This window comes from Centropristis striata, chromosome 7 (genome assembly GCF_030273125.1).
Source record: "Centropristis striata isolate RG_2023a ecotype Rhode Island chromosome 7, C.striata_1.0, whole genome shotgun sequence".
Taxonomy (NCBI): Eukaryota; Metazoa; Chordata; class Actinopteri; order Perciformes; family Serranidae; genus Centropristis; species Centropristis striata.
Genome location: NC_081523.1, coordinates 28,381,530 through 28,397,666, shown reverse-complemented (window position 1 = coordinate 28,397,666; position 16,137 = coordinate 28,381,530). Strand labels below are relative to the sequence as shown.

At 41.7% G+C, this 16,137-nt stretch overlaps 1 protein-coding gene across 9 annotated transcripts in view; it reads right to left on the bottom strand.

Moving 5' to 3' along the window:
- Nucleotides 1-12,923, bottom strand: part of fbrsl1 (fibrosin-like 1) — a 311,901-nt gene extending 298,978 nt beyond the window's left edge. For 5 of the 9 annotated variants that reach the window (XM_059336222.1, XM_059336228.1, XM_059336230.1 and 2 more), the window contains exon 1: nt 11,706-12,922. In XM_059336222.1, the coding sequence (XP_059192205.1) occupies nt 11,706-12,008 (303 nt within the window). In that variant the 5' untranslated portion in view covers nt 12,009-12,922. Of the gene's footprint in view, nt 1-11,705 lie in introns of all 9 variants that reach the window. The other 4 variants (XM_059336223.1, XM_059336224.1, XM_059336226.1 and 1 more) reach the window with 2 other exon arrangements.
- Nucleotides 12,924-16,137: the final 3,214 nt, after the last annotated feature.

Genomic DNA, 16,137 nt, shown 5'->3' with positions numbered 1-16,137 from the left:
GAAGGAAGCCGAGGCAAAATGAGGATATGAAGTAGAAAGAATCCCCTACAAGCTAAATGTCAACATTGTTATTTTAAGTTATATTTGTAATTAAACTTTTGCATGGAGCCACGTTATGTTTTACGTAACTACCATAACTCCCTCTCATCCAGTTGTTGCTGTTTTACACCAAATTATATTTTCTAAAGCCCAAACATGTAGTTTTGTTTCCTAAACCTAACCACATCGTAACCATTTGAAAATTTTAACCACGTGTTGAAAACGGTGACTTTTAGTATTGGCTATGAGGACGTGTATGGTTTGTCGGACTTGTTGGGAGAAACACTTACAACAAAACTTACAACAAAACACAGCATAGTTGCTTCATCTGAAATTGACCCAGGACCGAAGACGCAGATTGTACTATGAGTTTTCTCATCAGTGTAATATTTAGCTTTGCCCACTGTTAACTGAGCAACTGCTCTCTTGTGAGTCTTCTCTCCTTACCATTTCATGTACAATAGTGTACACCTTTGAATTTTATATAAGGACCAGAGATTTTATAATACAGCTGTTAATATTGAACTGATGATTAAACTAGTTCTGTGCCCGCAGTGCTCCAATTGTGAAGCATCTAACATTGCCTATGGGGGAAATTAATACACTTTTACCTCTTGGCCCCTCAGAAAAAGAGACACAGTGTCTATCAACTTTGAATAGACTTCGATGAGTTGTTTGCAGATTGTAGTAAAGAATCAATTCAGTTACAAGGTTATCTGAGAAGAATTGATCTCCCAATGGATCAGGCAAACTGCACCACAGCCATCATATCAGAATTGGAGAACAATGACCAGCTGTACAAAGATTTGAGTAAAAGGGGAACAATCAGCTCGACACAGTGACAAACTAATGTCCTTTCACCTCCAGTATGTCAGCAGTGACAAACTCCTCATATACACCACCTGCCAAACATTCAGATTACATGAGCAAAGTGTGGATGGCCGACAAGGTGCTTCGTTTCAACAAGGAAACTGAGTGTGGCAGCTCAGCCCTGAGTTGTCAGGCAAATGTCATCCAGACAGTGAATGGAACAGAAGTGGCAATGGGAAAGAGAGAAATTCCACATTGCATAACCGCCCTCTTATCTAAGCTCTATTATCTTGGCCACAGCTTGTTACATGGCTGCCAAAGCTATCACAAAAAAACAGAAACAGTCCTTATTTGGCGTTGCCTGCACCCACACATAAGCACACAGACACACAGAAAAGGCTAAATGCTGTGAATACAATCAACATACCAACAAACAATGAGCTGTAATAAATTGCACACTAACATATCACTGGATCTTATTTCAGACGGGGGAGCTGAGTGCTGAGCAATTATTGTCAGCATCACTTGGCCTATAAAGACTATTCCCCTCAGAGCTGGTGTTGGTAGCGAGTGTCGGCAGCAGAAGAGCATGTCAACAACTGTTAACTCTAATTGCTTTCACACCAAAAGCGATCTATTAAGAAAACATGCAGCAAGACTCTGCGCAATGTCACGACTGTGTGAGTCATGCCTTTGAAAACGAGGCCCTCCTTAAAAACATGACCACGCGGACTGGAGGCTGATTTGTAATCTGAACTTTTTTTGATGATTTAAAATCTGTGCAGGATTAACAAGTTGCAGATGCACTCAAATGTTGCTTTCTAGCCTTCATTGTCGAGGTTTAAACAGTGATGTCCTAATTTGCGATCTGAATGAATTTTGCGATTCATTCAGTTCTGAATGTCTTGTAATTTATTCTAACTTGCACAATAATATACAAAGGTCTTGAAACATGAATCTCTGCATGTAAAATGGTCCCATTAGTGCTTTTCTTGAGTCACAGTTTCATTCAAGCATAAACAGTACTTTGGAAACTGTATAGCCACTGAATGTACACACAATAATTCATTGTGTACACCCAGTGGGGTGTTTTTAATCATTCTAATCATTAAATTTAAACGTGGCTATGTAGTTTGTAATATTGACAAGTAAAAGCTGAAAATATCAAATATCATTTAAATTGATCCTGCTGACTCAGCCTCCCCTTCAGCTGCTGAGCTGAGGTTACAATAAACTTGTAGTTTCACAGCCTAGAGAACAAGCTGCTACTCCGCTCTGAATGTCTGGAGATTCAGTTAATTAAAATATTAATGTCATGTACTTTAAGTATAACTGAGCGAGTTCAACTACTGTTTACTTCTGTCTGTCCCGGGGGAAGGATCTCCTCAACAGTTGCTCTTCCTGTGGTTTCTTCCATTTTCCCCCATTAAAGGGCTTTTTGGGGAGTTCTATTCCAATGGAGGGTCTAGAAATGTTAGCCCTGAAAGCTCACACACTGAAAATTACGAAAAGCAAAATTCCATGTACTCTCTAATCTCACTGTACTCGCTTAAAAAAAGCTTTTCATCCAAGCTGCATTACAACAAGTGTTGTTTTAGCTACCCCATTAACATTATGGACATTGTGATTGCGTCCAGAATAGAATTCCGATCACAATACGAGCTGGACCAAATTTCAAACGACAAGTGTAACAAAGGCCATTGTAATGTTAGATATAAAGTTACAATAGCTAACATTTAACTTACAGTAACGTTTACGTTAGCATGGTATCACTTTAACCCAGTTTGTTACAGACAGTGTGCCTACCGTTAGAGAAAACGGGTGTGCATCTCACTGAAGTACGCAAACAATTTAATAAACCGAGTGCATGATGTAGTAAAGCATGCATGTGACTTAGTAAAGCACACTTTATATAAAATATTGTCACCTCCCAGGCTCCATTTTTTAGTTTGAACTTTAAATATATCAGCTTAGTACAGTTTTCAATTGAATATATGTCAAAATAATTAGCAAATTGGGACACACACTGTTTTATTTACGTTCTAGACACAGTCCGATCTCTTTTGGAACTAGACTTGTACATTAATGGAGAATGGCATGTGCAGACCGGTGACGACAGACTCGTCACTCTGTTGGTCAGTAAAACATGCAACTGCAGTGGCATTTCACATTGAATTGTATGTTTATAGGTTAACATCCAACAGCTCATTTTGTAGTTTGGCTAACTCACAAAATAAATGTTCACACAGCTGATAACATCTAAAAATGAGAAGCCTGCTAACTCCTTGATGTTATGGAGACAACTGGGTGCCATAAGGTTGTAGTGACGGGACATTTTGTTTTTTATTGCCACAATGGAATGTGCCCTGGCTTAATCCTTTGATGTCAGATACAGTTATTGCTAGTGACACACAAAAACTACCAGCACCCTCAAAAGATTTGGTTTTGACATAAAATCAGTAATATTGTCATTTTATGTGTTCACCTTGGTTTGCAGGACAGCATTGTTAAAGCATTATTACTTTCCCCTCCATGCTCAGGGCTCAGTAAGAACAGTCAACGGACCTTTGGGCCGAATGAGTCTGCAAGGCTGGAAAAAATGACCTACACTCTACTGCAAACAAAATGTTGAAAGGGGATTCAAGTGATGTGAAGGCTGAAGCAAGCCAGCCTTTTCAGAGCTCTCTCTGCTCTCTGTTGGTGAAGGACGCGGCTGAAAAGGAAATCAGCCATTACTTAATGAGCCACTTAAAGAGTGCCCTCTCTATTTAGTTTTCATTATTTTTATTGTAAATCCTTCACAGGCCAGGTCTGTTAGTCATTCATACGGAGTATCGTACCAAGTAAACTATTATATATTATACAAAATCGCAGAGCAGGAAAATACCTCAGCTGAATGACAAATATGATTACTGTGAAGTTATCTCCAAATAATTTATTTTGTCGCAAATTGCTCAAATGAAATATCTTTTGTTAACATTGTTTAGTAACATGCATTAATCAAGCAGTTGGAGAATGGGAGAGGGGTTAAGAAAGGCAAAACAGGGGACAAATCAGCTGTGGATAATTACCGGGGAACCTTCTAACAGTGCAGCTCCTAATCCATCGCAGGCTCCGAGACAGCATCTTAATCACAGCATAATTACATCCTGTCATTCACCGCAATGAAAACACTGAGACAGGAAGATGGAAGACGGCTCGGGACGACAAGCAGGAAATGGATATATATGCTGACAACAAGCTAGCAACATGTGCCACTTAATATGTGTCGTACTGTCTGCACGTTTCAGTGATTCTTCACGCTGCGTGGTACCTGAACACAAAGAGGCTCTTATTCTGAGGTTTGCTAGCACTGGTACATTTAGACTGTGGAGTGATACCTCAAAATAGACGACTGACAGCGCTTCAGAGAGGATCCTTCAGGGCCGGCATGCATTTATCCCACTACCTCCCAAAAAGATTACCAGTGCTGCTGGCTGAAAGCCTCAGAAATTAAGGGAGTACAGATATATCTCTCTTCCGCCTGGTGCCTACCAAGCCTGGGTTTGGCACTTAAATGTTTTTGACTGGAATTTTTCTGCAACACTCACTTTGAAAACTATCAAATGCCAAAAGCTGGCCTCACGCCTGCTCAGATTAGTACCCCCCTTAACAAACTGTTTGAACTCATAGGATCTGATGTAAATCACAATTTCACCAGCTTTAGACAGTAATTAAGTATTTAGCAGTTCAAGCAGGAAGTCAACTATTAAAGGTATTGTGGAGTTTTTCCTGTTTGTTTTTTTAAACAAATACAAGTTGTGTTTCAATCCAGTGTTTCTCACCAACAAGCACAGAGTTAATCCTTGGAGTCTAACAAGCATGTTGACACTTTTCCTTCCTCGTGAAACATTTACAAAGCATTTTTTAATATTTGAAATCCTAAAAAAGTCAACATCAATATCTGCTAGCTTGCAGCCTTCTTCACTGTCTATAAAGGTGCATTGTTATGATGTAGGCAGAATAACATGTATCATCCTGTGTTGCCAGCCTTGTGCATGCATGTCACTGTGTGCATGCACCATACAAACAAAACAAGGAACCACTCAAAAAAAAAAATACTGCTCCATAGTGCTGTTAATAGCAATAAAAAACACCCTTAAACCAGTCTTGTCTTTGTGCTGTCATTGAAATCTCCTCCACCAGCTCACTGCCACAACTGTCAAAGCTCCTGTTATTTATAGGGCTTTGTTTCTGATAAACTGATATAATTGACAAGGTCAAAAGCTTTTATTAAATCAAGCTTCTGCATTTTGCTCACTTGTGATGTCTTTCCTGAATTTTAATCACACAAACTTCTTGTGCTGCTGCACGTTAAGATATTCCTCAGAGGACGGTATCAAAAAAGCATCGTTTTGGTATCAGTATTTAAACTAGGCATAACCATACTAGCCACTGAAATGTCAAATAATCCCTGGTACCACTACACAATAGGATATACTCCATTTATACAATATCATTCCTAGAGCTGGAACAATTGTTTGATCATTTAGTCAACTGACAGTAATTTAATCAGCAACAGTTTTCAAGAATCAATTAACAGTTGTCATTTTTGAAGCAAGGATGAAATGGTTCCATCTTCTCTAATATGAGCATTAGCTTTGGGTTTTGGACTGTTGGAGTGACAAAACAAGCCATTTGAGGACATCTACTTGGACTCATGAGCATTTTTGACACACATTATCTCACACCATACAATCAATCCAGAAAATAGTCTGCAGATTAGTCCGTCGTGAGAAAAAATGTTTGTTGAAGCCCTAAAAATCCTACATACACATGCGTTGCGTCTGTAAACCGAAGCATTTTCTCCACGTCTTTTATTTTTTCGTCACATAAATCCTCCATTGCTGAATACAAGTGTAGCTTTGTAGTTACAGAGGAGGCTGACAAAGTGATTGCCATGCTTTCAGATCCACATGAACACACTTCCACAACACACTAGAACCTTCCTTGGGTGGATATATTTAGGTCACTGGTTGATGGCTTGGACAGATGCACAGCGGAGGTTCAATCTTGTGTTCATGTGTGTGTGTGTGAGAGAGAAGGCTTGAATGTGACCGTGCATTTATCAGCCATGCTGTCGCCTACAGTGTGTGACAGTTAGAGAGAGCCGGGGCCGGGGGACGTCCCACTGGCATTAAGAAAGCTCTCTCCGTGGGATGCGTCAGCCAATGAGCAGCACAGCCTCGGGGGGTTGCCTTGTTAATTAAAGCTGGAGTTGTTTGTCAGTGGCGGCATATGATGCACAGCACTATCACCATCAGGGATAGAGAAAACACGAAGCAAGATTGCTGCAACCCCTGCAACAAATCTGCTGCCTCACCAGAGAAGCAAGACATCTTACTACGACGACGACTGCTGTGGTTTCAAGTGTCAGTATCAGTTTGCAGTGTGTTACCTAACCAACAATCAGATAGTGCAGTTGCAGAGCAAAAGCACAGAGCGGACCACAAAAGAAAGATGTTAATCTCAAGAAAGCATCAATTCCACCTGAAGCTCAGAAGATGGCATCTCTTCATGGGTGCTACCAGGTCAGGACGATTCCCCCACCCCCTGTCCAAACCAACACAAAGTAACACTTCTGATTTATCAAAGGTTCAGAGATTTATTTTGTGAGGAATGAAAGTTAACACTGGGGATTTTCACTTTTTCCAAAAATCAAGGTAAAATGAATCCAAAGTACAAGATAACTTATACACATGACAAAATAAAGGTTTTCAAGGGGACGCAGTGGTTTTTATAGTCCACGGTACGCAGTCATGTCTGGTGAATTGATGAATATGACATCCTTTTATGTGGATGTGGATATACCACTCACTGGCCACTTTATTATGTAGACCTGTGCAACAGCTTGTTAAAACAAAAATCTTATCAGCAAATCAAATGGCAGCAACTCAATGCATTTAGATATGTAGACATGGTGAAGACGAGCTGCTGAAGTTCAAACTGAGCATCAGAATGAGGAATAAAGATGATTTAAGTGACTTTGAACGTGGCATGGCTGTTTGTGCCAGACAGGCTGCTCTGAGTATTTCACAAACTGCTGATCTACTGAAAACCATCTCTAGGGTTTATAGAGAATGGCTTGAAAAATAGTAAATATCCAGTGAGCCTTGATGCTTTGTTGATGCCAGAGGTCAGAGGAGAATGGTCAGACTGGTTGGAGATGATAGAAAGGCAACAGTAATTCAAATAACCACTTGTTACAACCGAGGTATCCAGAAGAGCATCTCTGAAAACACAAGACATCCAACCTTGAAGCAGATGGGCTACAGCAGCAGAAGACTACATCACCACTTTATTAGGTACAGCTTGCTAACTAATAAAGCAGCCGGTGAGTGTACTTCCTGTAACAGCTTTTTACTTGTATGATTTTGTCACCGTCCACCATGACGTTCCACTGTGGACACCTATTCTACAGACATCTCCGAACCCTACTACCAGAGCATTTATTTGTTCTTGGTAAGTAAAGTTCTGGCATTAAGTGTCCTCACTTGACAGAAAATTGCTCCTGAGTGTTGCTGTACTAATGATGGCTAATAAGGAACACATGGTGCTATCTGAGTGCTAGCAGTAATGAATGTGATGGGACTCAAGCTGCAGGGGTACAAGCGTGGTTATTTTAAACGAAAGCCTCAGAATAAATTGATTTATTTGAGGCCTTCATCCGAGCACTTGATGAAATAGAAAGACACATACTTGCAAGTGGAATGTCGCTGGCTTAGATCCACGCACCAGCTGGGAAAATATGGGTGGAGAGAGTGAAGCAGCAACTCACAGCTTCCCTAACAACTACTGTCAAGCTCCCTGAGGGCACAGGACTTAATTTCCCCATACTGCTTAGGTAGAGCTGCTCAGTGGTTAACGGCAGATGATGATTAGTGCGAGTGTGTCAAACAGGGCCACAAATAAAAGGAGCAAGCAAAACTTTCCTGGATAAACAGAGACAGACTCTTGATCCCATCAAGAGCTTCTATTTCTGAAAGCCATTTTTGTCTGAATGCCCAGCCTCTCAGCTTCCTGCCCTTGACACCGTTGTAATATCACTAAATCAACTGAACCTAAATCCCCATTAGAGTGAATTTAGAAACTCACGCTGCGGAACGAAAAACCCAAACAAATCTGTAAATTCATGTTAAAGCAGATGAACAGAAGGATTGTGGATTAACGAGAGGGGATTTGCCACTCCGACGTCACTCACAGAGCAAATGGAGCAAATCAAACATCTTATTAATACTGTGACAGATGGATAATTGTGTCATTTTATTATCTGCTCACTTGTTCGATACCCAGAGGGAGACTTCTGGAGGGTTTAAGCCGCAGCGGGTAATTGTTTTATAGCGCTGCTGTCAGGTGAAAACCCTCTGCTACCAAGAGGTCTGCTTTTCAGCATTTGAGAAATTTGTGAGTATTAATCATTTAAACATTTATTCTAAAAAAAAACATTTTTAAGTGGTACCTCAAGAGGAATTGCAGGAAAAGGCAATGACCTGAAAATGATCTGAATTCTCATTCCAAGAAAGAAATATGAAAACCACCCAAATTGGACATACATGGTTTTCCCTTTCTACTGACAAAAGCTCACAATAACAGAATGCCTGTGCTTACACTCCTTGAATCATCACTGAATCATCCTGAACATTTCTCTAATCACGATAAGGTGCCTGTGACAAAGCAGGACGGTTGTGTTTGTACAGTCGATTTGCACAGGTAAGTAAGCGGCTTTCCTGTGAGAAAAGAGGGGGGAATCAAAGCAAATAAACACGCTATAATCAAATGCGGCCACGGTTGCAAATTGCTTTCGGCTGTAATGAAACAGGTTACGGGAGCGGGCCGAGACCACCATACAGCCTAAGCCGTCATCAAGGGAGCTTGATCCTATCAGCGCAGAGCTGGAATATCAACAACAACAACCTACAGATTGTGTTTAGAGTCAAAGTGCTCTGGGAGGGACCCATAACCCCGGGCTCTTATGAACAGTCAGCAGCAGCTGTGCACAAGTTACAGACTAAAATAGGACAATCAAGCGACGGCAACCCAAAGGTGACAGGGATTTTATGAAACATGTTCATCCTTGAGTGCTTTAGAGAACAGCAAAGAGCCTGGATGGAGATTAAAAGAAACAAGATAGAGTAAATATTGGTATGTGGGCTCACTGAACCCTGAGAGGATGGGATATTGATGTGGGCTGAATGCTAATGAGACAGTAGCCTGATTGTAAAGGCCTGACATAAACACAACCGTGCTGGCCATCAGTCACTTGGAAGAGGTCAGGGGGACCACAAACTCCCTCTGCATAGGGTGAGAGAGCTTATCGGAGCATGATGCAATAGGTCAGAGCTATTCCCTGCCCCAACGCTGCTGTATCCTCCTCATAATTGATGAGCAATTAGCACAGGTAGCGTAGGTCATGAGCTCCACTCAAGCATACAGTAAGTAGGCGAAAGCGTGAGTCATGACTGCTCATGAGATGTTTCCAGTGGGTACACTTTTCAAACACTATTGAATTCGCAGTTGATGCATCTTATTAACTGAAAATAAATCTGATTATTGCCATCACTTGCAGTAAAAACAGGATATTAAATATGTAGAAAGTCTACATGCTCATTTCATTGTCTACGTACAGGGAAATCAAGGGGCAAAGCACAAAAAAAATGCACATCTTCTCATGTGATTACACCAAATCCACCAACATCATTTAATAAGCGCAGTCCATTTGCATGCAAATCAGACCAATTACCAACAAGTAGCTGGCATGTGAGTATCATTTCACATAGAACCGTATCATGCCTCATTTGCTTAGCCTTGAAACATAAGCTCCTATGTAGAGCACACTGTTTTCTCTGTGTTCATTCAACATGGATTTAGCACTTGAGTAAGAAAACTATTACTGCTCTGGAATGTGTAATTCAAAAATTGATTAATTATTTGAGTTAATTTCCCTCTCAAACACAAAGAGGCAGCGTGTTTATTATGATAAAGCATCCGAAGAGAAGCCCTTTTAGAAACCTGCGCCGCCGCTGCAACAAACAGGACAGTGGCAGGGAGACGTGAACAAAAATGACCTCTAACTGTATCAAACACACACATGAGAATATTCCTAGGAGTCAATAGGCAGGGCGCCGGGGTTGACAGCAGCGGAGACAGCAGCATGCTGGCAGAAGATGCCAGTAAGAAGCACTCTGCTGCTTATGACATCGTCAAAGTCTTTCACAGTCAGCAGCTGTCAGAAGTGGCAGCCATGCAGCACAAAGGGCAGAAATACTCACAAATACAACATCACAGCGCACTGCACTCATACAAATCAACAGGAATGGGCACTGACACACAGATTTCATGCACTTTTGATAACAAGTAACAAGTTTATCTTAAGGAAGCACTGCTGTAGTCTCGCTGTGGTACTAAACGGGGAGTTTATTCTACTTTATGATGCTCTGGATACTGTATGGTATCATTATGGGAGTTTATGAGGTGAAATAGCTTTAATCCATGTAGCTGCATCATTTTTTCCAGTTATGTGTCGTATCCTTTTGTATTAATTACAGGATAACAATAGTTCTTTGTGGTGAGGGTTCATTCATACGAACACATCTCCTCTTATATCTCCCCTATCTGCTTTCACACCCACTCTAAGCACCATAAGGGGCTGAGCTAAATGGAACAGCAATATAACCACTGATGACCCAGGGAGGTCAAACTTGTTAACAGAAGGGAGGTGAGTGAATCTTCCATGCTGTTTATGCGGGCGGACAACTGATTTATATTGCATCCAGTTATTTTGCTGCGAATCTGCATTCAGCCATTATACTGACTAAGCACTATGTAGGAGGCAAGAGTCAATCATGACTGATTAATACCATTGCTAAGCCTACATGGGAGGTTGTCATTGAAATGAGGTGGCCTGTGGTATGATCCACGGGCTTTCAAATGAGGTCATCATCTTAAAATACACAGACCTCAGTGGGAATATAATATGTTAGCTATGTTTATTAAAACTTGTGATTTATATTTCAACTACAGTAGTGCTGCCATTCCCAGAATGGAAAAAAACACAGGCCTTGTCAGTCAGCCTGCTGTCCCACAGGGAGCAATGTTTTATTTGTCATTTGGAACATAATGAGACAAAAGAGATAAGAGGTTGTCACAAGGGAACCTCCTTTCTTCCTGAATCATTCCTCTGACATCAGACATAGTAATGACGGAAACACAGTTATCAGCACATGTTGTATCAACCTGTAACAGATGAATGACAGTTTATCAAGGAGCAAAATGTCAAGAGTGCAACTCGCAGTGAATTAGAATATAAAGCAATCCGAGCCAGAACAGCACCTGTTTAGTTTCCTCAACAAACGATATGCTGCCAATGATTAACATCTCGTTCAGGAAGCCTTGAACTTGTAATAATTCTGCAAACAGAGTTGTGTGCTGCAGTGATTGTCAAACACTATCATGCCAAGGACTCCAAACAGACACACATTCTGCTCCACCAACTTGGTAGCCCCATACGAGAACATCGGTGCTGTTTATGGCTTAGAGTTGAACTCTACAGCTGTCAACAGCCCTGTGTGATGATAATCAAACAAGGATTTAACCTCTGAGAATCACTGATCTACACTATCAGATGATTAGAAGAGTCTTCCTTATCCAGCCTCTAATTGGCATCATCTCAAGTAAATTAGAGACAAATTAGACTAGTCCTTGTGTTGCTGGTGAGTGAGTGGGGGGCCTCAAGGACCCCCACTTTGAGAAGCACTCCACTGATGAAGAATGCAGCAGACACACACACACAAACAGGTAATGATCCGGTTCCTCCTTACCTCCAGACGGTCTAGGCTGATGAAACTGGTGATAGCAAATCCATCAATGATATCCTCCTCCTGCGAGCTGGACTCCCGTCTCTTCCGCCGGGGGGGACGCGGGGCTCTGGCTGCGGCTGCGGGGTGCGGCGCCTTTTTACCGGGCAGGGAGGCGGCGTCCCTCCCCGGACTGTGTCCCTCCCTGTCGGAGCAGGAGGAGTTGGGGTCGGGGCTGCGGGCGTCTCTGCTTCCTGCCTCCCGCAACCTCCGCACCCTCTCCCGCTTGGTCCGGCATCTCCGACCCTGCTTCAATTTCCCATCCATGTTGTTAGAGAAAGCTTGCAGTGTCAAAAAAAGAGAAAGAAATAGAAATAGAACTCCACAGTAGGGTGCTCGCCTAAACGCTCGCTGCACCGTGTAATAACAACTAACACACACAGGACTGACAATTGTAGGCTGCGCTATAACGTGAAGATAGCGCTGCGTGTACGTGTAAATAACAACGCAAATATAGCCTTATATCACTCAATGACCTTGAGTATAAACCTCCCCAATCTCCATTACGATAAGCAAATGTTCAAGTATCCCACTCAGGCGATAGAGAGAGAGCAAAGCTACGCGGATCCACACGTTATTTTGTCACGAATCTGCACTATGTCGACGCGGTATCCGCTAAAGCAGGTGCAAAACGGCGAAATAGTTAAAATCCACGCATTACAGCCGCTTTGTAACTTTTGTTGCATCGGAATAATAACAAGCGATGTTAAAGCCTAACCTCGCTGCATACCGCAGACAGCGCAGAGAAATCATGTCGCTGCCCGTTGTTGTTTTCCACCACCCCAATCCATGATCCAAGGCTGTCAAATAAAGAGCTTTGGATACTATCCGTCCGAAACAAAACGCCTGGCGAACAAGTAGACTCGATCGTGGCTGCTGGGTGAGTGAATAATCCCGTACGCGGTGAGTTTTAAACCATATTCCTCTCTGCGCTTCAGGGGGGAAAGGATCCCAAGTCTGAGAGCTACTTATGCGCAATATTTCCTAAATGATCCGAAGCGTCCGAATAAGACAACCATCCAGTGTGAAGCCAAACTCCATGAGGCGATGAAGCGGTCTATTCCAGTTTAGATAATGTTGAGTTTCCTATAAATCCACTCCGGTCCGTCCCTTGGCTGCTCAGTTGCTCAGTGGCTCATGGTATTTTCTATTCGCATAAGAAGGCTTTGATAAGTGTCCTTAAAGCGACAGGAGTGATTAAAATCTCCTCTCCCCCCCACCCCACCCCTCTCATTCCCTTCATCCGAAATTAAGAGACAAAGTCAAGCTTCAGAGAACCCACATAACTGACGTATTTCCGCCACCTCTGGCCTACAATTTACCAAAGGAAGGAAGCTGGTGTTAAAAAAAAAGGGGGAAAAATCATCCTCTCTCACTGCTGGGCACACTTTGTCACACAACGCACTATTTTAGTCCGTCTGTCTGCTGGAGCTGATGCCACATCATGCGTATCCCACTGACTGTTTGTGCTGTCACTGGTAATAAATGCAACACACACATATGCACACATCAGGTTTTGACAACTTCTCCATTCTGACCATGTTGGGCATCATCCTCCAGCTCTGACTTCACCAGCAAATGACTCAAAATAGAAAGTGGCATTTCATTGTCAGATTAATGTCAAAAACTTTACCAGTGCACTGTACAGTAAATCTTGAAATATGGGTTGCAGTACTCACCCTGCCCTGTGCCCTAGCTTTGCAGACCCTGGAGCAGGGTTGGTGTGTTCCCAGTCTGCAGTGTGGGGACTTCCAGGGGTCCCTTGGGGAGTTCCAGGGATTCCTCTGCAAAGTACAGCACAGCTTAATTTATCTGCCTTCGATCAACAGAAATTAGGGCAAAGACATTATATAATAACTGGGTTGTGTAACAATTATTTTTCATTATAGATTTCACTGCCCTGCCGTATTATAACTCCACCTACACGTATATGGTCATTGACTCAATTCAATTATATTTATACAGCACAAAATGAAAAATTTGCCCTGAGAGGGCTCTCCGATCTGTACAGCGCACAACATCGTCTGTCCTTTGACCCTCACTTCAGATCAGGAAAAACTGCCCCCAAAGGAGAAAAAAAATTGAAGAAAAGCTTATTCAAGCCTGTTGGGATGTATACAAATGTTCTCAATGTGGCCTAGCTGTAAATTATATTGGTTTAAATTATATCTCACCCTCAAAATTGTAACTTTTGTATTATTTTCTCACCTTGTGTTAACTTGAATTCTTGAAGAAAACTTCAGAAAAAAATCCAAAAACAGAGACAATTCTTGATGAATTTATTTAACATCCACTTATAAACTCTCATACAACTCGAGCAGTGTAATCCAAGGCTCATAAATAAATATAGATCATTCATTCATTCATTATCCTTAATCGCTTATCTGCTTATCATACATACATAGGGATAATTTAAGTTAAGTCACCAATTAAACCTAAACTGCATGTTTTTGGACTGTGGGAGGAAGCCAGAGAACCCGGTGAGAACGCACGCTGACACGGGGAGAACATGCAAACTCCACACAGAGGAGCCGCAAGCCAGAGTTGACCTGGTGACCTTCTTGCTGTGAGGCAAGAGTGCTAACCACTACGCCACCGTGCAGCCCCTAAATATAGATTAATGATAGAAATTTCATTCACCAAGAAGTTTCTTAGCTTTGGGATTGTTCATTCACTGTGGAAGCATGCAAAGTTTTCTTCCATAGTTCAGGGTTACTAATATAAAAATCATTTGAGGGGTGAAGTTTTACTTTAATAAGCAATATGTCTGTGGACCACTACAGAACTTTAAATCCATACTGTACACTATGCAACTATATCAAATAATTTCTGGTCGGAAAATAGTGCAGTTAATGAAATAATTGGAAAGATATCCACTGTAAATGGTAAAACCCTCTGACTTCTCCACACCGTCTTTGTCACACTATGATAGAGGACATATTCGCTGCAACATCAACCCAACATGGAGATATGGGTGCTTCCTTTGTAAATGCCTGGTTGTATTTGCATAATGTTTTGGTTAACTGGAAACTTGCTCTCTTGCTCTGAGCTTGAATAAAGCAAGCTTTCTGGAGCTGTGAACCTGTCATTTTCTATCCACAGTTTAATTGCTATTAAGATTGTTTTGGAGTAATCTGAGAATATATATTTAACTGTCAAGATGTGTGTAACTTAATGAATAGAACGTACTGTAGCAGTACCTCAGGGAATGCATTTTGGATTGAAACATACTATTAGAAATGACAGAAAAGATGGCAAAGTATGACATGCAATAAAGATGAGGTGAATTCACACCCTGTATGATGCAAGAACATGCTCATAATAAGCACCTTAGCATATTGAGTCAGCAGCTCATTCTGTTGGCTATCTAATAAGAAAGGAATCCTCTGAACTCCATCATGACTGTTTGCAGTTCTCATTAGTAAGAGTCAGATGGGGGACGTGTGAGGAGAAACACTGATGATGAACACTTAATATCAAGGACCTACTGGTAATGATCTCATACGAAAGTGAGCGAGCTGAAGAAAAATTACAATATTCAGCCAGTGTGAAATATTGCATATAGAAATCCTCTGGCTCATTATTTGATCTTCACAGTACGGAAAGCAGTGAAAGCAAAAGCAACGAGAGCCAGACTGAAATATTTAGGCAGTTAGTGCGCTGGTTCAGGTGTGGGAATTTTCTTTTATGGCGAGAATCTTCTGTGAAACTGCAAGGCAATGCATCAAAATGCAAAACGAAACTACTTTTATGCAAATACAGTGTGCTGCAGGGTAAATTATCCAGAGCACTGTAGGTGATTAAACCAGAGACTGCACTGAGTGAGTGAGTATGATGAAGTTTTTATGATACACTGCTGCGTCAGGTCACACTGTGTAATCTATATGCACATACCAAAATGTTACACTTAGTCGGCGCTCGCAACTAGCTGCAGTTCAAGGCCTGTCACTGAGGCCCTCATGTACTTTTCATCCAAACAGCAGATCTGAGGATGGCAGGAAGTGTGTTTTACCTGTATGTTGCTTCAGAGAACAATAACCAGGTGAGTAGCACATCAATCTTTGAGCGAATGGACCTTTGGGGAACCTGAGACGGTATCATTTTCATGTTACTTTAACCTCTGTTACCACTGTGAATAAACCCCTCTCTGTTTGAGCAGCTTTGCAAGAACTAATTCAGTAAGGAGATTAAAAAAGGGGGAACAGGTATGGTGAGAGGGCCGTGGAGGAGAGGGAAGAGATTACCTCTGTTTCTTCCATGCTACTATTTGCTGTGAGCTTAATCCATAGCTACAGACTCTGAGCTCCCACATCGCAGTCATTCAAACACTAGTCTCTTTGAAACGCTTAGCCCCGGCTGTGCTGAAAGCTAGGAGGGGGGGGGGGACTGTCATGCT